Below are 17,527 nucleotides of genomic sequence, written 5' to 3'. Positions count from 1 at the left end.
GTTGGCGTGCGGCCCGACCAGCCCAGAGCACGCTAGGACACTGTCACACACACAGGGTTTATTCCAGGCCGGCCGGGAGGTGGCAGGGCTACACCTTGGGTTGCGCAAAGACCTCCCATCCCTCCAGCTGGCCCATCTTGACGAGCGCGGCCGCCGTGCCCATGCACACGCAGCCGCCCGCGGCGATCCCGTAGCTGTGCACTATGGATGAGGGACGGAGTGTCAGGCCCTTAAAGTGGAGAGGGGGAGCCCCATCCCTGAACTTCGACTGACTGGGTCAGAGCTGTGCTTCTGGGAAGGTAAACTGCTCAAACTGCCTCTGGGCTTTAGAGATGGAGAAACTGAGGCATACCAGGACGGCCATGTCTTGGCCCCTCTGCAATGGCAGTCCAGCCTGCCTGGGTCCAGCCCAGGAAAGGCCACAGCGGCCTCTCAGCCCCTCCCCGGCCACCAGGCTGGTGTGCTCACCCTTCCAGGGCCCAATCAGACCTGGACTACCAAGGCTAGCACTGAGGGCAGAGGACACGGTGCAGGCAAAGGCCCTGGGGCAGGATGGAGCCCAGCACGACGAGGGGTGAGGGGCAGGTGGGCACTCACTGCGCGCGCCCAACGTCAGGCCCCCGGCGCAGCCTCCGAGGAAGTAGTTCAGGGGGTCATCAGGCTTCTCCCGGACTTGGGCACTGAGGCAGGAGGTCAGGCCGAACACAGCCCCGATGGTGGCTGTGGGCATGCGGAGGGGCACTGAGTCTGGCCCTCACCCCGTCTCCATGGCCAGGCTGGGACATGGCGGGACCTGTACAGGGCCAGGAACCACCCCCGCCCCGCCCCAGGCTCACCTGCGGTGAATGTGTACCGTCCGGCCCTGGTCACTCCTTCGAGGACGGAGCCCGAGGGCCAGTGTGCGAGGCTGTAAGCGGAGGTGACCAGGCCTGCGAGACAGAGGACGATGGCTGCTCAGGTCCCAGCCTCGGGCTGCCGTGGCTGTGTCCACCCAACGCCCAGCCCCATGGCTGCGAGCTGCAGGGTCCCCCCTCCTTCAAGGCCGGAACAGGAGCACCCACAGGTCCCGTGGCGGTGCCCTGCAGCCCCACAGGCCTTGTCCCGGGCACATCCCTCGCACCTGGCTGGCCTGGCCAACACCCGCGCGGCCCTGGCCCAGCTTTTCCTCTGGTGGACACTGGCTCTGACACACTGTACCCCAGCAAAGGCAGCCCTGGGGTGCTGTCTCCGGTCCTCCCACAGAGGACTCGGGCTCCCGACAGGACCCCCAGGTGAGTGCCCCGACGTGGCCCAGCACGGCCCCCCGGAGCCCAGGAGACCACAGGGAGAGTTCAGGCCTGAGGCCCTCACCACCCGAGCTGGGCCTCTGCGACCAACAGCTCTGCTTTGTTTGCTTCTGTCCCTCCCAGCCCTGGACCGGACTCTGCAGGCACTGAGCGGAGCCCTCAGCCCGCTGTGCATCCCTCTGTGCAGGGCCAGAGAATGAACCCAGGGACTCCGCACAGAGCTGTGTCCCAGAAGTTGTCCAGGCTGAGCTTGAACTTGAGACCCCCCTTTCTCCGCCTCCCAGAGTGCTGGGACAGTGCACCACCACGAGGGCCGCGCGCGGACCCGCCCCAGCCAGCCACAGTGAGGCTCACGGGCACCCCAGCTGGTCAGGGTCTTTCTCTTTTCCTCCTGTTACTGGGGAGCAAACCTCCCGGAGCTTTACCGCAGGGCTGCGGCCCTCACCCACGCTACCCTCCTTTTTGAGACTGGTGTTTTGAGAAGTAGTCCACGCGGGGCTTAAAATCAGGACCCTCCTGTCAGGGTCCAGGGTGACGCGATCACACGTGTGTGCCACCTCGTGCCTGTGCATTTTTTTTTTGGTACCAGAAATCGAACTCATGACCTTGCATTTATCAGGCAGACGCTTATGCCACTGAGCTAAGTCCCCAGCCCTTGTTTATGGTTCTTAATGACAGGGACAGTCGGTTCCACGTAGGACCCAGTGGGTTCTGATCACAGGCTGGGCGGGTCATCGGGTCCGGGAATGCTCCCCACTTTCTGGATTGAATGACAGCTCTGGGACCCGGTTAGAGCGAGGCCTGGAGCGAACCTTCCTGACCCCACGCCAGACCAGCAGTCCCGGCCGGCCGGGGACCACAGAGCACACGGGACAGGGCTGCACGCGTCCCTGCCCCCAGCCCCTGATTCTCCTTTGAAGCCAAAGACAGTGCCCCACCCCAGCAGCCCCTCCCCAGGCACTCTGGCCCTGCTGCCCCCCAGCCCCCTGCACTGGCGCATCCATAGCTGCTGCTGCTGCTGTCACCATCTGTACCCTGAGGCCACTGCCTGGTCTGGGGCTGCGCAGCCCTCCTGAAGCCAGCCCGGGTCCCGCCCCGGCTGGCACTGTGGTGATGGTGCTCCAGGCCCGCACACGCTGGCATCCTGCCAGGTCTCAAGTCAACCCACAGCGCTGGCCACGGGTGAGCAGGACCTGCTCCCCGATCCAGTGGGTTTGGTTTGGTGCTTTTCTTTCAGTGACAGGATGGCACCCTCACTGAGCTACACCTCAGGCCTTTTTGATTTTGACAATGGTCTCACTGAATTGCCTGTTTATTATAAACTGGCGATCTCCTGCCTCAGCTTCTCAGAATGCAGGGCTGTGCACAGGCATGTGCCGCCACACCTGGTCAGCTAGGGCGTCTCTAAAGTAGGGATGAATTTGAATCCTTGTACAAAAAATAAGAATGATAAAATAGGGATAGATAAGGGGGAAAGGAAAGAACGAAAAAAAAAGAATAGAAGAAAAAGATGGAAGACAAAGCTTTTATAAATAAAGAGGGATAGAAGGGAAGGGAGAGGAACGGGAAAAAAAAAAGCAAACATATGATGCACAGGAACACACTGCACCCATACGGGCCGGGCGTGGGGCGCACTCCGGTAATCCCAGCACTCGGGAGGCAGAGGCAGGAGGGTCTCCAGCAGGCAGAGGCCAGCCTGTGCTTACAGAGTGGGTTCAAGGACAGCAACTACACAACAGCTGCCTGTGCCATTTCGAAGCCTGCAACTGTGTTTACATTCCGCCGTGGGAGGCCCTCCTGCTCTATCAAGTTTGAGGAAGCCGAGGACAAATCTGATCTTACGTCACGGCCTGTCCCTTGCCTCCTTTTCCCTTTAGCAAGAAAAGGAAGTGGATGAATGAGATACACAGTGAGATGCACGGAGCCACTGCAGCCGACGGGGCGCTGAGAAGCCGTCAGGCTGCAGCAAGCTCTGGACACGGCAGGGCACTGACTGCCGCCACGTTATTAAACTCCAGCTTCCAGAGCACACATTTCCCTCCTTACAACTTTTTTTTGGTACCAAGAATCAACTCACGAGCTTGCGTTTGCCATGCAGCTGCCTGTGCCACTGAGCCATATCCCTGGCCACCGTGACTTGTTTTCTGAGGTAGAGTCTCACTCTGTAGCCCAGGCTGGTCCTGAACTCACACTGATTCCTTCTGCTTCAGCCTCCTGAGTGGCAGGATTAAAGGTGGCTCCAAATCTCAACCAAATCTGGCTCTTGTGACTGTTTCTAAGCAAGCAGTTTAGAACAAGTACACTAGAATTGAGTGCAATAAATATTTCCCCTTCTGGTAAGACAAAAAGCAAAACAAACCAAAACAGTAGCCATGGGCCCACAAGACACAAAGTTCCTGTGCCCCAAAGAAACCCATCCAGAGCCTGGCATGGTGGCACATGCCTGTCATCCCAGCACCTGGGAGGCTGAGGCAGGAGGATTGTTGCGAGTTCGAGACCAGCCTGGGCTACAAAGTGAGCTCAAGGCTGCCTGAACTGCAAGAGAGATCCTGCCTCAAAAAGACAAGAAATAAATAAAATAAAAGAAACCCACCCATCCATCCATCCCACACGTCCACTGTGCGCCTACAAGGCACCCATGGGGCACCCACAGAAACCATGTGACCACAGGGCCCAGAATCCTAGAGGGCAGAATCCTAGGAGGCTTCCTGCCAGCCACGCCCCCACCCCAGGGAAGCTGGGCACAAAGGGGGTGCCTGGCAGGGGAGGGCCACTGGCAAGCCAAGCATCATCCCTAATCTGACTTCCTCACCTACTCCTCTCTGGCAAAGCGTCCTTATCCAGCCCCTCAAAGACACTGCAGCACCTGCCCCAAGAGGTCCCTCACTTGGCAAAGGTCAGCTCACACTGGCTCAGTTTCCCCAACAGCCTCCCTGCCTACGCTCAGCCCACCCCGTGGCGCACGCATGCAGGCAGAGCTCAGATGCTCCTGCTCATCTCTACACCCAGATTTCCCCTGAGAATCTGCCAGAAGCTGAGCACGCCTGCGATCACCGCTACTCAGAAGGCTGAAGCAAGAGGACCCTGAGTTCCAGATCAGCCTCTGCAACTTACTGGTACCCCCATCTCAAAAAATAAGACACACGGGTTGTCGCTCAGTGGTACTACATGGAGTCCAACAATCAGGACTGCTAAAAACAACTGTCAGGGCCGGGGGATACAGCTCAGCGGCATAAGCATCTGCCTGGCAAGTGCAAGGTCCTGAGTTTGATTCTGAGACACAAACAAAAAAACAACTGTCAGAATAGCTTCCCCTACAGTGACACCCCCACCTCCACGGGTCCCAACACCAATGGGCCTTCCAGTGCATCCCAAGTGCTCTCCAGCGGCCCAAACGATGCCCCATCTCACACCCCAGACTCTCTCAGCAACTCAGGGATCCCACTGCCCTGGGACAGTTCCTCAGCCATGTCCCCTTACGACCCCATGTTAGTTCCCTGAGGAGCAGTGCTGGCCCCAGACCTCAAGGGACAGGTCAGGAGCCAGGGTTCACGTGACTCAGGGGTAGCTGCCCTTCAGTCCCACCTAGAGAAGATAATCATGTCAATCTTACTAAAAATGGAGAAAATGGTAGCAACCACTACCAGACGCCTCCTGGATAAGATTTAGTTCCTTCCAAACCCCCTTTCAGCTGGAGATATGGAGGCAGCTAAGCCCAGCCCTTCTAGATGTGGGTGGTCACAACACCTGGAATCCAGAAGGCTGAGGCAGAAGGATCTCAAGCTGGTGCTCAGCCAGGACAACTTGCAACTTAGTGAAAACTTGATTCAAAATACAAAATAAAAACGGGATGGGGTTGTAGCTCAGTACTACTGAGTTCAATATCCTGTACCCCCAAAATGAAAACGAACAAGCAATCACTCCCCAAATAAATCAAAACGCAATTCAAAAAATCAAGACATCCCTTTCACTTCCCGTGGGATGGAGAATTAAAGGGGACCACGCCTGTGAAACACGCTAAGACTGGAAAGGGGAGACTCCGGGGTTTCCCTGCAGGAGCACGCCACAGCTGTGGGTCCCCTCACAACCCGCTTCCCCCCAGGGTACCCTAGCAGATCCTGACCCACCCGATCAAGAATCCTCCTGGTGGGCGAAATGAAGGACCATTCTCCTCCGCTTGGCACTAAAAAGATCTATTCGCATCCCAAAATTCTCGGACTTGTTTAGACCCTGTCCAGGCAACCTAACATCGATTCCCCAAGTAACCGCAAAGTTACCCCACCCATGGGGATCCCTCCACGCCTCCCCCCAGAACCCCCCCCCCAGGACCCTGTCTGGCCTCGGGGGACCCGGATCACCTGAATCGCGAACCCACCGCCGCGTCCACCTCATACACACGCGACTTCGCGGCCGTCCAGACACCCGATTAACCCTCGCGCGACCTGGCGACATTCTCCGCCCCGTGACCCGCGCGGGCCGGCGCCACTGACCAGGCGACCTCCACGCGCCCTCCGCCCTCCAAGCCCGGCCGGGGCTCACCCACGGCGCCGCCGATAGCGGTGCTAGCGTAGGCCTTGCGGTGGCAGTCGGTGCCGTCCGGGATGTCCGCGTATAGATGGAAAAGTCTCTTTGCCATGGCGGCTCAGCCGCTACCCCGCTCTGCGGGACCCGCCGGTATCACGCTCCCAAGGGCAGCCCGCCTCCGACTCTCGCGAGACTTCCGGGACGGCGCGCGCAGCCTCTTGGAGCGCAGGGTTGGCAACAAGCGCGCAACTTTATTGAGCACCGCGGACAAAGGACACAATCGCGCAGGCGCTGGGGCTGGGGAGCCAGTGATCAGCTCAGGAGGTCTTAGGTTAGCGATAATTTGATTACCAAAGATGGCTGACAAGTGCCACTCAGGCCTACCCTTATGCACAGAATAAGGCGCGAGGCGATACTCCAGTTGACAGGAGGGGTGGGGACATCATTGTGGGGCGGGGCTTGGAAGGATGCCGTCACGTTCTATGGCCCATTCCGGAATTGGAGTTAGACCCGCGTGCCACTATTTTGGGGTGTGGCTAGAATCAGGGACAGGGTTCAATGGGACAGTGACCAATCGCAGTGCTAGAATATTAGCGGGACCAGCTCCAAACCCAGAGTCGGATAAAGTAGGTCCTTGACTTAGGCGCATGACCGAAGTAGGTCCTTGACTTTGGGGGTGTGACCTAAATCATAGTGTCTGACAGAAACTTGACCAATTGAGGGCTGTAGGTTTCTCTAAGGGGCGTGACCGTACGTCGCACTGAGCCTCAGAAGAATTTAGCCAATCAGGTAGATCCAAGAGCACAACAGCAGGCTTCAGTGGGCGTGGTCATGCTTATTCCGAGAGGTCGCGGCCAATTCTGGTGTTAGTTTCTATGCAAGGCGGGGTTCGTCTAGAAGGTGACCAATCCTGAGTCCTTGAAGAGCTAGGAACTGAATGATAAAGCCAAATGCGGGCGTGGCCTGTCAAGATATTGACCAATCTTGGCGTTAGGCCGAGTTTAGGGCGGAGTTTCAAAGAGAGCGCAGCCTAGCCTTTGGGCGGGGCTTATCCAGGAGTGCAACCAATGAGGCCGAGCTCTCGCGGCCCGTGGCCAGTTTGGGGGTGGAGCCTTGCCAGTTCCGGGCGGTACAGGGGTGTGGCCGGGCCTGGACCACGGAGGGGGCCATGTCTGCGCCGCCCGCCCTGCAGATCCGTGAAGCGAACGCGCACCTGGCGGCCGTGCACCGGCGCGCGGCGGAACTAGAGGCGCGGCTGGACGCAGCGGAGCGCACGGTCCGCGCCCAGGCCGAGCGTCTGGCCCGTCACGACCAGCTGCTGCGCGCCGCCCTGGACGAGCTGGGCCGCGCCAAGGACCGGTGAGGCCTGTGCGGCCAGGTGGAGTCCAGGCGATGGGAGAGGCGGAGCTGAGACGGGGAAGGGAGGAAGGGCAGGGGACCCCTGGGAAGAATCAAAGCAAAAACAAGCAGGAATTAGGAAGTTAAGGGAAAGAACACAAGTGCGGATTTCTAACTTCCAACGGGTAATTAGCTGGTAGCAAGCGGTGCCCACCGCATAGGCATTAGGAGCATCAAGATGTGATCCTATCGGGCAGTTTTTGCTTGTTTGTTTAACTGGGGATGGACCCAAAGGCCATTGCAATGGTTGCTGGGGATTTAAAAAAAAAAAAAAAAGGCCTTTGCATTGAGCTGCGTGCCAGCCTCCCCCCATCCAGACAGGGTGTTGCTAACTAGCCAAATTGCCCGGGGTGGGGGTGGGGGGTGGAATTTGTCATGTGACTGCCTCAGCCTCCCAGAGTACTGGGATTACAGACATGATCCATGGCACTGCGTACATATCAGCATTTTTGGGAGGGGTACGGAGGATGGAACTCAACAATCTCATACTTGCCAGGGAGGCGCTTGTGCCGCTGAGCTGAACTCTTGAATATCAGCATTTTTGAAGAATTCCTGTGACAGTTAAGAATTGAAAGGGATGAGACAAATACCCAGGAAGGAGTGAGGTTGGTGAAGAACATCTCTGTGGGAGCCAGCCAACTGGACTTTGTATTCATCTTTACTGAGCACCTGTCCAGTGGCAGGTGCTGACCGCTGGCTACTGGAGCACATTCCTAGGAGGCAGGCACCTCACCGTTGTGCTTCTGTCACGGGACACCAAGACTGTGATGGAGCCAGCTAAGGACAGGTGGCAGAGAGGCCAGGGAAGCAGGCCTGTGAAGGAGAGGGGAGTGCCGAGCTGCCTTAACTTGGGCTACATCCGGGATGCCTCAGCAGGGCGGCCTGAAGGCCAGGCAGTGTCCCCACAGTTCTGGAGTCTGTGGGCTGAGGTTCTGAGCAGGCCATCTTCCTCGTGTGCAGACTGCCACCTTCTTCTTCTCTTCCTGATCCCTCCCTCCCTCCTTTCCTCCTCTCCCTCCCCTTTCTCCCCTCCTTTTCTTTTGCAAGGAATTAAACCCAGGGCCTTACATGTGCTAGGCAAGCGTGCTACCTAGCACATGGTCCACCGAGCTACACCCTTCTTTATTTTGAGACAGAGTCTTACTAAGTTGTCCAGGCTGGCCTCTAACTTGCAGTCCTCCTGTTTCAGCCTCCTGAGGTTCCAGACATGTGCCATCTCACCTGGCTTGGTGTCAGATTTTAAAAGGACACTGATTGGGGCTGGGGATTTAGCTCAGAGACATAAGCACCTGCCTTGCAAGCAGGTGGTCGTGAGTTCAATCCCTGGTACCGATAAAAAGTTAAAAAATAAATAAATAAAAGGACACTGATTGCACCTGGGGGCCCCACCCTCACCTCCCACAAGCTCCGTCTCCATATACCCTCCTGTGGGGGAGGAGGGAAGTTAGGGTTTCAGGCTAGGAATGTGGGGGAGACACATGCAGCCCATAACAAGGGGTGGCCCTGAGGCAGTGATGGGTTCCTCCGGAAAGTCAGGAGCAGGGAGGCGCCCGCCCCATGCCCCCACTCCCCGTGCAGTAACTGCCGTTTTGTCTTCCGGCCAGTGAGATCTCAGCTCTCCAGGAGCAACTCCAGACATCCAAGGCCGCCATCCACAGCCTGCAGGCTGCTGTGCGCCAGAGAGAGGAGCTCATCATGCAGCTGCAGCCCCGAGCCAAGCTGCTGCAGGACATCTGTCAGCAGCAGCCACCCTTGGCCGCACTGCTGGCTGCGCTGACCGAGGCTGAGCATCTGGGGCCCTTGCCGGACGGTGTACCAGGCCATCTGCTTCCTGCCGGGCCGGGTCCACCCCTCACCAACAGCACTGCCGAGGAGGAGGAGGAAGGGGAGGAGGAGGATCACCTGGAGCCTGCAGTGTTCGGGACCACAGTGTGAGCCCCGGAGCATAGACTGCAGACCGAAAGCAGACAGTCCTTTGGGGGCTTCCATCCACTGGGGGACCCCAGGGCAGAGCCTTGAGCTTAGCCAAGCAGCACAAGAAGTTAAAAGGGCCGAGTTTTCTTCTTCTTTTCTTTTGGTATCAGGAATCAAACTCAGGACCTTGTGCTTGTCAGGCAAGTGCCATGCCGCTGAAGCTGTGTCCCTGATCCCCAAGTTTTCAAACACATGCAGATGTTTCCCTCAGACAGGCTGCGAAGGGAATGAAATTTTGAACCCCACTTCCTTTGGGAAAGCTGGCAGTACTTGGCCGGATCAGGATTCTGGCTTGAGACCTGGCTGGCTTTGCCTGATCTGAGCCCAGGCTGGGCCCCCGCGTTAGCCAGGGTGCCTATAACCTCAGTGCCCCCTGGCTAAGGGTCTGCACCCCAGAGGCTTCTGGTGATACATGTGGTAGGGCCGGGGACAGGGAGTCCCACAGGACTTGAGCTTGTCTCCTGTTTTTGCCTTTCTTTGATTCTTTTTGTTGTTTATTGAGACAGAGTCCCGCTATGTTGTTCGGGCTGGCCTTGAACTCACCGAGCTCGAGAGCCTCTTGCCTCAGGCTCCCAGTGCACGCAGCACTGTGCCCAGTCCTTGACCCAGTCCTTGTCTTGATCCTTTTCATTCTGGATCATCCTACACCCCAGGGCTAAACTTTCTTTTCATTTTTCTTTTTTTTAGCCCAGACCACAAGCCTTAACCCACATAGCATTTTTTTTTTTTTTTTTTTTTTTGGTACCAGGGATCAAACTCATGACCTTGCACTTACCAGGCAAGCTTGTGAGCCACTGAGCTAAATCCCCAGCGCCTTAAATCTTTCATGCTAGATCTAAATTCCCTAACTTCATCCTTCCCTCAGCCTTTGATCCCAAAGACCAGGCTGGTGAGAGATGCTGGCTGCCAGACTGCTCAGGAAGAAGCAAGCAGCCTTTAACCTTCCCCTGGTGGCATCCTGCCCCAGGGCCATTGCACTGCTTTTTCTCGGCCTGGCATGCTTTCCCCCTGATTCCCATGTGACTGTCACTCAGGTCTCTGCTCAAATGCCATTTCTGTCAGAGGCCGCCCCTAACCAGGTCACTTATTCTCCTTTGTTTTCCTTGTGGAATTCTTCCTGTCCCATCTCAGGAAGGGAACCTCCTTCAGGGCAGGGATTTTTGTCTAGTTTCCCTGTCACCAGTGCCTTAGGTGCCCCGGAAGTCCCAGGAGGAAGGGATGGGTCTGTGGCTCAAAGCAAGCCAGGGGCCCCTTCCCCCTAGGGTATCTGCCTTTGTGTAGCGAGCAGCTGTTTTTATAGCCTATTTTTAATCCCTTGTTTCTGTGCTGCTCCTCCTGGCGGGACATTGAAGGTACTTTGCTTTTTATCAGGCCAGGACCCACCAGGGCAGAGTCTCCTGCCACCGGAAAGGGTGGTGGCCACCCAGAGACCTTGGAACCTAACATTAACAGTGCCGTCTAACAGTCACCTCTCGAGCGGTGACAGCAGTCCCAGTTCGTCCTCCAGATGAATAAAGGGGGGCTCTGTTTGTACAGAGGGGAGGCCGGCTGGGGCCTGTCTGTGCTTGAGAATAAACTGCACCATTTCTTGGCCTGGGCTCTTGGTTCTTTCTTTCTGGTGCCCGGCTATGTTGTGCGTGCTCCCTGCTGGGCCCTGGAGACCTGAGGTTGACTTCCAGGCAGGCTGTGCATGCTGTTGTATTCGATCTTCGTAGCTGCAAGTGGATGCAGGCACCATTCCCTTGACAGCCAGGGAAACTGAGGCCAGTGAGGTAAAATCATTCTCCCGGTCTAGAGGGCTAGGAGTGCTTGCAGTTTTATGGAGGTAACTTGGGGGAAAAAATTTTTTTTTTCTTTTGAGACAGAATCTCACTCTGTAGCCCAGGCCAGCCTTGAACTCAAGATCCTCCAGCCCTGGCAATTTAGTGAGACTGTGTCAAAAAATACACAAAAGGCCTGGGGTTGTAGCGGCCGGGTTTCAGCCCCCGTCCTGCAAACGAAACCAAACAAAAATCGTGACTGGTTGTTGTGTCATTTACTCTTTATCTTGGTGGTGCTGGGACTCACACCAGGGCTTCACACACGCTAGAGAAGCGCTCGCCAACCGAGCCAGCCCCCAACCCCCAGCTGCTCCACCACCAAGCCAGCCCCCAGCTGTAGTAGTTTACATTTTTCCACAGAAAAAGAGCAATGGCCACATTTGACTCATTGCAGAGCCACAGTGGGCAGAGGGTGCTGCTCCGTGGTGAGCGCTGGGCCCCCAGCGGAGGCCCTGGGTTCCCACTCCGAACCTCAAACAAACCAAAGCAAAAAGCAAAATCAAACAATGCAGGATTTCTCTGCCTACTCTATGTTTTTGGGTCGCCGTAAGCCATCGGAATGTGCACAGCAGAACGTCACTGGAGCTTCTGGCAACGTGACAGGACCGCACACGTTTGGACAGGCGTCCTGGCCCCCGCTTGCCCCAGACCGGCCCCTGCACACACTACCAGGTGAGCCCGGGGCCTGGCCTGAAGTCCTGGGCGATGCTCTATGTCCCACCTTCCCGCCAAAGGCCTTCTGGGACGCGGGCCTTGGTTTCTCCGGGCTGCATCAGGGCTGAAGGCTGCTGCCCTGTGCTGAGCTGAGGAGCGATGTTTGAGGGCTGAAAAGCAATCAGAAGACCCGAGTGACACCACCACGACTGGCTCCTAAACGCACCAGAAGCAGCTTTTGTCACAGTGAATCATGTCACTGGTCTCCTGGAACTGGCAGGCTCCTGGCTTGGCATCCCAGGAATCTGACAACCTCCCTCTACTGCATACAGGCCTGGGCCAGAAGCCGGGCTGCCTGGAGCCCTTCTGAGCCAGTCTGTGAAGCACAGAGGGAAGGGAACCTGCCCTGGTCACACAGCAGCTGCAGGGGCCTGACTGTCTGCAGGGGAAGCTGGCCCTGCAGGGCTGTAAGCACCCTCCTCCCAGGTTGCATGGCCCGGGCCTGGCTGGGGCCTGGCTCCAGCCCGGGGCTGTGGGTGGGCAGACACAGGCCCCTCCCCGTCTCCAGGGCCACCTTCCTTAGCAACCATCTTGGCAACAGGATGCAAAGCGTGGGTGGGGCCGAGCCAGCAGGACTGCACTCAACACTGGCCAGGTGAGCAGGCGGGAGCTGTGTGCAGGGGTGGCGGGGGCTCCCCCTGGCTGGCTGAGCGGCTGTCCCTGTGACTTGCCCTCCAGCTGCCCAGGGCGCTGTTCCAGCATGGACACCGTGGAGGCCATCATGGAGAAGCTGCGAGCACAGTGTCTAGCCCGGGGGCCTTCAGGCATCCAGGGCCTGGCCAGGTGAGGAGTCCGCGCACCTCCAGGGTTCTGGTGCCCCAAACGCCATCTGACTGTTGCCACCCACCCGTCTGCAGGTTCTTCCGCCGCCTGGATCGGGATGGGAGTGGCGCCCTGGACGTGGCGGAGCTGCAGCGGGGCCTGGTTGCGCTGGGGCTGGTGCTGGCACCAGCAGAGGCCGAGGCCGTGTGTAGGAACTGGGACCGTGATGGCAGTGGGACACTGGACCTGGAGGAGTTCCTGCGGGCCCTGCGGGTATGGCTGTCACTGGAGGGTGTCCGGGGACCCAGGTCAGTGAGGCGGAACCCATCCCTGAGATGAGAGGCACCTGCTGAGGTCATTTCCTGGCTTCTGTCCCCAGCCCCCCATGTCCCAGGCCCGGGAGGCAGTGGTGGCGGCTGCTTTTGCCAAGCTAGATCGCAGCGGGGATGGCGTGGTGACTGTGGATGACCTCCGTGGGGTGTATAGTGGCCGCGGCCACCCCAAGGTGCGCAGTGGGGAGTGGACCGAGGAGGAGGTGCTGTGCCGCTTTCTTGACAACTTCGATGCCCATGACAAGGATGGGCAGGTGAGAGGCTGCGCGGTGGCCCTTCCTGCAGAGGTGGCCAGGCGCACAGCTCCCCTCATGCCCATGTGCCCACAGGTCACCTTGGCGGAATTCCAGGACTACTACAGTGGGCTCAGCGCCTCTGTGGACACAGACGAGGAGTTCGTGGCCATGGTGACCAGTGCCTGGCGGCTCTGATTGGCAGGCCCAGGACCTCCAGGGCCCCCATCTGCCCAGGTGGCCCAGGGCAAAGCCCAAGGGGACATAGTGGGAGGGGGCTGGGCAGCGAGCTGAAGAACCGGCCAGACCAGGTCTCCTGCTGGGCCGGACCGAGGCGAGGCTCAGGGCCCAGTCCCAGGGGCGCTGCCCTCCCTTCCCGGCCCCCACAGCCCACAGGGAGCCAGGCGGGCGGGAGGTCTGGGCAGAGGTCCGCTGGGGGCCACGGGGTCACCTGGCCAGGCCCTCGCTTCACTTCCCGAGGCCCCTGGAGCATGCGGGAGGCCAGGTTTAGTTAAAAGTTTTAATGTAGTTCCCAAATACATTTCATATGACGCTCTTACAGAAATGTTCCAAAACACATGGGCATTGTCTGCTTTCACTTGTCACTAGCTGGCTAAGGCTTAAAGCAGAAGTGTGGCCGGATCTCCTGGGTGGCCTGCGGTGTCTTCCCAGGCCCAGGCGTGCTGGGGGCTGGGCAGTGCCAGCGTAGCCCGCATTGCGCCGAAGCCCCCCTGGCCCTGGCCCTGGCCCTGGCCCTGGGTGTGGGAGAACAGTCGGGGCGGGGCGAGGCCTCTTCTCTGCCTGAGGGCGGGGCGGGGCAGGGCGGGGCCAGGCCGGGCCATTTCCTCTGCTGTCCCGGAGGCCTGGTCGGCAGGGTGGCCACAGAGGCCACCCTGTGGTGCCAGGCCAAGCGCCAGTGCCCACTCCCGTGCATGGCATGCTGGAAAAGCCTGCTGTCCTGCTGGCCGGGGCAGGCCCTCGGCCTCTCATGGCAGTCCCAGGTCCATAGCAGTTCGGGGGCGATGTCGGGGCTGGGCCAGCAGCGGCCAACACACACGGGAGCAGGTGGGCCATGTGACTTGGACCCTAGGGACCCTCCCGAGTCCCGTGATCTTCCGGGGGCGCTCTCCAGGCCAGGCCCTCAGTGCCCGTGACGGCTGGGAGGAGGCAGGGCCAGAGTGGGGCCCAGGGCTGTGCCTGCCCGAGTGTCACAAGCCCAGAAACCAAACCAAAGCCTTTGGACATAAAAAAGGAAGATCTGTAGAACATAAACGCCGAATCAGAAGGTGGGAAACAGGAACAGAGAGAGCAGTAAACAGTGTCCAGGGCCCAGTGTGGACGCTCTGAGGGTTCCGGGGTGCGGCGGGGACCCCTGGGAGGGAGGGCATGTGGCGGGGAGGCCCGGGGCTCGACACGCAGGTGAAGAAAGGAGGTCTCCAGCCCCAGTGAGAAGCCGTGACAAGTCTTAATGTGCCATTTCCATTCGGGGCGGGGGGACAGCGCTCTCTGCTCATCAATATGATGAGGTCTCAAGTCCCAAGCCGCATCCGGGCAGCTCCGAGGGGCTCTGCCGGGCCGGTGGCCGGGGTCCAGGCTGGGACTCCGCCCGTGCTGCCTGGGGGAGGGCGGGCCACAGGGCCAGAGCAGCAGCCTCTTGGGCACCTCCGCCGGCTATGTGCTCCCGGGCGCCTGCCCGTCCCCTTCCTCACTTGCACCTGTGGGGACACAGCATGTTGTTATGGCTACCAGCTGGCCATTAGGCCACCCTGGGCCCTCGGGGCAGCGCCAGCCACTCACTGGCTCCAGGGGCTCCCGAGGGGGCCAGCAGGTCGTCGTCGCTGTCGTCCTCGTTGGAAGGGGCTCCAGGCTCAGGCGCGGGGGCCTGGGCCTCCTGCTCCTGCTCCACACGGCTGCGCAAGGCCAGGATTCGGTGGTGCAGGGCCGCGTACAGCTGGCCAGTGTCCTTGGAGCTGGCCTGGGGGACAGGGCAGTGAGGGCCGGTATGGCCTCAAGGACACTCTGCCTGCCACTGCCACTGCGGGTGCCTGCTGCCCTTCCTGGAAAGGGTACCCGGGGGACAGGAGGGTCCCAGGGCACTGGGTCAGGCAGGACAGGCCTGAGGCGGGACACAGGGCTGTGCTGGATGACGTGGCTGTCACCCTCCACATGACCTGGGACAGGGTTACCACACACAGGCCTGTTTGCCCTGAGCGCACCACCAGGCACACAGGACACCGGACGGCGGTGGAGCTGGAGGGGAAGGAGAGGCAGCAGGGCGATGGAGCAGACCCGGGGACAGCCGGGGGGCGGGGGGCCCCGGAGGGACCTGCGGTGTGGATCAGCAGCCAAGGGCCCCACCCGCCCCTCCCGACAGCGATGAACTCCCCTCCAGGTGGGGGCGCCCCGCTTTCCCCAGCGGCCCACCCTGCCACTGTCCCAGCCAGCACTCTGCTGCCCTGCCCGGCGGGCTCACCGAGATCAGGAAGACCTTCACGCCCTGGTCCTCTGTGTCCATGGCCGTGATGCGGATGCTCTTCTCGCTGGCCTTGTCGATCTGCATCTGGGCCCACAGCTTGGTGTTGAGGATCAGCCGCAGGCTCCCCTGGGTCCGCATCACTGCAACGGGCAGCGGCAGGGCTGCTCGGCTGCGCTGGCCTGGGCGCCCGAACCCCTGTGGCCCAGACACCGGCAGGCACCATGGGGGCCCCGGGAAGGGAGAGGAGGCAGCGGGCACTGCTCACGGGGCCTGCTCTGCACAGCACACCGGCAGGCGCCGGCTGTGTCCAGCGCAGGCCACACCCCCTGCTGTCTTGGGACAAAGGGAGAGCAGCATTGCTGCTCACAGCTCCTGCCAAGATGCGGCAGAGCTGCCCAAGGGCAGCACACCACGGGGAGGCTCAACACGGGACAGCCTTGCCCCACACGCCCGTCCACACCCAGCCCACGCACATGGCCGGAAGCCATCTTCCCGCTGGCCCAGCAGTCCCCGTTAGAAGTCACCCTGCCAGGGGCCCGATGTCTAGGTACCCCGTGTCCATGTCCTCGGGCCGAATGCTCGCCTCCGAGGATGGAGCACAAAGGGATAGGGAGCCTAGTGACACCTAGTAAGGGCACGGAGGGGCAGCACTGCAGCGGGCTGCACACAGGGTGCCCGTGGGGGCACCTGCATCCCACCAGGACCCGCAGGTGTCTGCATGTCTCTGAGGAAGGAAGGCAGAAACCTCCCTGTCATGGCGCTGAGGACAGCGGACAGTGCAGGGCCCTGGGACCTCGGCTCTGCACACCCCCAGGTGGGCGCCAGCTGTCTGGGGGGCAGTGGGGAACGGGAGGTTTCTGCAGGCCGGGCGGAGCACTTCCGCACGGCTCTCCCCGTGTGCAGGGCGCACTCGCTGTAATGAGGCCACGTCCGTATAAGGCCTCCCGTATAAGGCGCCCCAATTGTAGGTTCAGGAAGCATGTAAATAAACATGCCGGGGACGCCCTCAGTGCCCGCCACCAGCAGAGTGGAGGGTAAGCTGTCCGCTGCCGTGCAGTGTCGCCGTGGAAGCCCCGGACACTCGGGGCCTCTCACTGTCTCCAGGGAGAGCCTGGGCCCCGGGGCGCCCGCGTGGCAGAGGGGCAGGAGGCGCGCACGGCCCCTCCCGGGCACGGCCACCTCCTCTGCAGCAGGCCGGCCACCCTGGGGGCCGACACTGGGGCCTGGCCTGTGCCCGGGTCTCTCGAGCACCTCGTGCTTCCGACCTGGCCGCCCAGCCCGGCACTCACCTAGCCGGGACTGTAACGTCCCATCGTCGGCTGACGCCATGTCGTTGAGTCTGAGCAGCCCCCGGCCTCGCTCCACCCAGGACTGTGAGGTCTTGTCGAAGACGAACAGCTTACACTGGATCTGAAACGCACACGGTGGCCCGGGTGAGCCCTGCTGGGACCGTGCCCCGCGCCGCCATCTACCCATCTGGGCCCGGGGCTGGCAAACTCCAGCCCAGGCCCCCGGGAGCCGGGCTCAGAGCACTTTGGGGCAGCAGGTGTGGAGCTCAGGGCCGCTGGCGGCCGGCTTGCCAGTGGGCTTTCTCATCTGTTTCGTTTCTGAGGCCAGGGCCTGCCATGCAGCGCAGCCTGGCCTTGAGTTTGCTTATGTAGTCCAGGCGGGTCTCAAATTTGCAGTGATCCTCCTGCCTCAGCCTCCCGGGTGTTGAGGTTACAAGTGTGTGTGCTTGTATCGACACTAGAAGGCGACACTTCAGAAACAGATCAAACTCTGATGACACGCCACCCCGTACCCATAGGCAAAGGCTACGGCCGAACAGCCAGGTAGGACTGTGTGCAGGGGGGATGCCCTGCATATCTGGGGGACAGCACAAGGCCAGCATGCTGTAGACAGCTTCGCAACCTTGAGGTGCGGCATACGGGGTCCCCACGTGGCCCAGGGGCCGAGCTCTGCGAAGTGCACGTGTCGGCCCAAACATGTGTGCCAGCAGCAGCAGTGT

General features: G+C 60.1%; 4 protein-coding genes across 10 annotated transcripts in view; 2 read left to right on the top strand and 2 right to left on the bottom strand.

The window, feature by feature from the left end:
* Positions 1 to 38: 38 nt before the first annotated feature.
* On the bottom strand, positions 39 to 6,018 carry Ndufa11 (NADH:ubiquinone oxidoreductase subunit A11). The gene is made up of 4 exons (XM_003461103.4): positions 5,826 to 6,018; positions 837 to 929; positions 598 to 720; positions 39 to 201 (listed from the first exon to the last, which is right to left on the bottom strand). The coding sequence occupies exons 1-4, from the start codon at positions 5,920 to 5,922 to the stop codon at positions 89 to 91; spliced, it is 426 nt and encodes a 141-aa protein (XP_003461151.1). The 5' UTR covers positions 5,923 to 6,018; the 3' UTR covers positions 39 to 88.
* A 902-nt stretch (positions 6,019 to 6,920) lies between these two features.
* Positions 6,921 to 10,775, top strand: Vmac (vimentin type intermediate filament associated coiled-coil protein). The gene is made up of 2 exons (XM_003461102.5): positions 6,921 to 7,169; positions 8,813 to 10,775. Exons 1-2 carry the CDS (start codon positions 6,979 to 6,981, stop codon positions 9,141 to 9,143), a joined length of 522 nt encoding a protein of 173 aa, XP_003461150.1. The 5' UTR covers positions 6,921 to 6,978; the 3' UTR covers positions 9,144 to 10,775.
* A 1,270-nt stretch (positions 10,776 to 12,045) lies between these two features.
* Caps (calcyphosine) lies at positions 12,046 to 13,622 on the top strand. The gene is made up of 5 exons (XM_004999356.4): positions 12,046 to 12,311; positions 12,395 to 12,499; positions 12,574 to 12,751; positions 12,858 to 13,064; positions 13,140 to 13,622. The coding sequence occupies exons 1-5, from the start codon at positions 12,148 to 12,150 to the stop codon at positions 13,239 to 13,241; spliced, it is 756 nt and encodes a 251-aa protein (XP_004999413.2). The 5' UTR covers positions 12,046 to 12,147; the 3' UTR covers positions 13,242 to 13,622.
* Positions 13,550 to 17,527, bottom strand: part of Ranbp3 (RAN binding protein 3) — a 46,702-nt gene continuing 42,724 nt past the window's right edge. For all 7 annotated transcript variants that reach the window (XM_063228763.1, XM_063228767.1, XM_063228762.1 and 4 more), the window contains 4 exons: positions 16,809 to 16,929; positions 15,517 to 15,659; positions 14,841 to 15,018; positions 13,550 to 14,758 (listed from right to left, as the gene is read on the bottom strand). In XM_063228763.1, coding sequence (XP_063084833.1) covers positions 14,715 to 14,758; positions 14,841 to 15,018; positions 15,517 to 15,659; positions 16,809 to 16,929 — 486 coding nt within the window. In that variant the 3' untranslated portion in view covers positions 13,550 to 14,714. The remainder of the gene's footprint in view (positions 14,759 to 14,840; positions 15,019 to 15,516; positions 15,660 to 16,808; positions 16,930 to 17,527) is intronic.

This window comes from Cavia porcellus, unplaced genomic scaffold (assembly GCF_034190915.1).
Source record: "Cavia porcellus strain 051 isolate PalLab524CR breed Dunkin Hartley unplaced genomic scaffold, mCavPor4.1 scaffold_17, whole genome shotgun sequence".
Taxonomy (NCBI): domain Eukaryota; kingdom Metazoa; phylum Chordata; class Mammalia; order Rodentia; family Caviidae; genus Cavia; species Cavia porcellus.
Note: the sequence above shows the minus strand (reverse complement) of the source record. Positions and strands in the feature narration are given on the sequence as shown.

Coding starts and splice junctions, on each gene's coding strand:
- Ndufa11 (XM_003461103.4), bottom strand. CDS start 5,922: ATGGCAAAGAGACTTTTCCATCTATACGCGGACATCCCGGACGGCACC. Junction 930..5,825: donor CGCTATCGGCGGCGCCGTGG/GTGAGCCCCGGC, acceptor TCTGTCTCGCAG/GCCTGGTCACCTCCGCTTAC. Junction 202..597: donor CCTGACGTTGGGCGCGCGCA/GTGAGTGCCCAC, acceptor CCTCATCCATAG/TGCACAGCTACGGGATCGCC.
- Vmac (XM_003461102.5), top strand. CDS start 6,979: ATGTCTGCGCCGCCCGCCCTGCAGATCCGTGAAGCGAACGCGCACCTG. Junction 7,170..8,812: donor CTGGGCCGCGCCAAGGACCG/GTGAGGCCTGTG, acceptor TCTTCCGGCCAG/TGAGATCTCAGCTCTCCAGG.
- Caps (XM_004999356.4), top strand. CDS start 12,148: ATGGCCCGGGCCTGGCTGGGGCCTGGCTCCAGCCCGGGGCTGTGGGTG. Junction 12,500..12,573: donor GGCATCCAGGGCCTGGCCAG/GTGAGGAGTCCG, acceptor ACCCGTCTGCAG/GTTCTTCCGCCGCCTGGATC. Junction 12,752..12,857: donor AGTTCCTGCGGGCCCTGCGG/GTATGGCTGTCA, acceptor TTCTGTCCCCAG/CCCCCCATGTCCCAGGCCCG.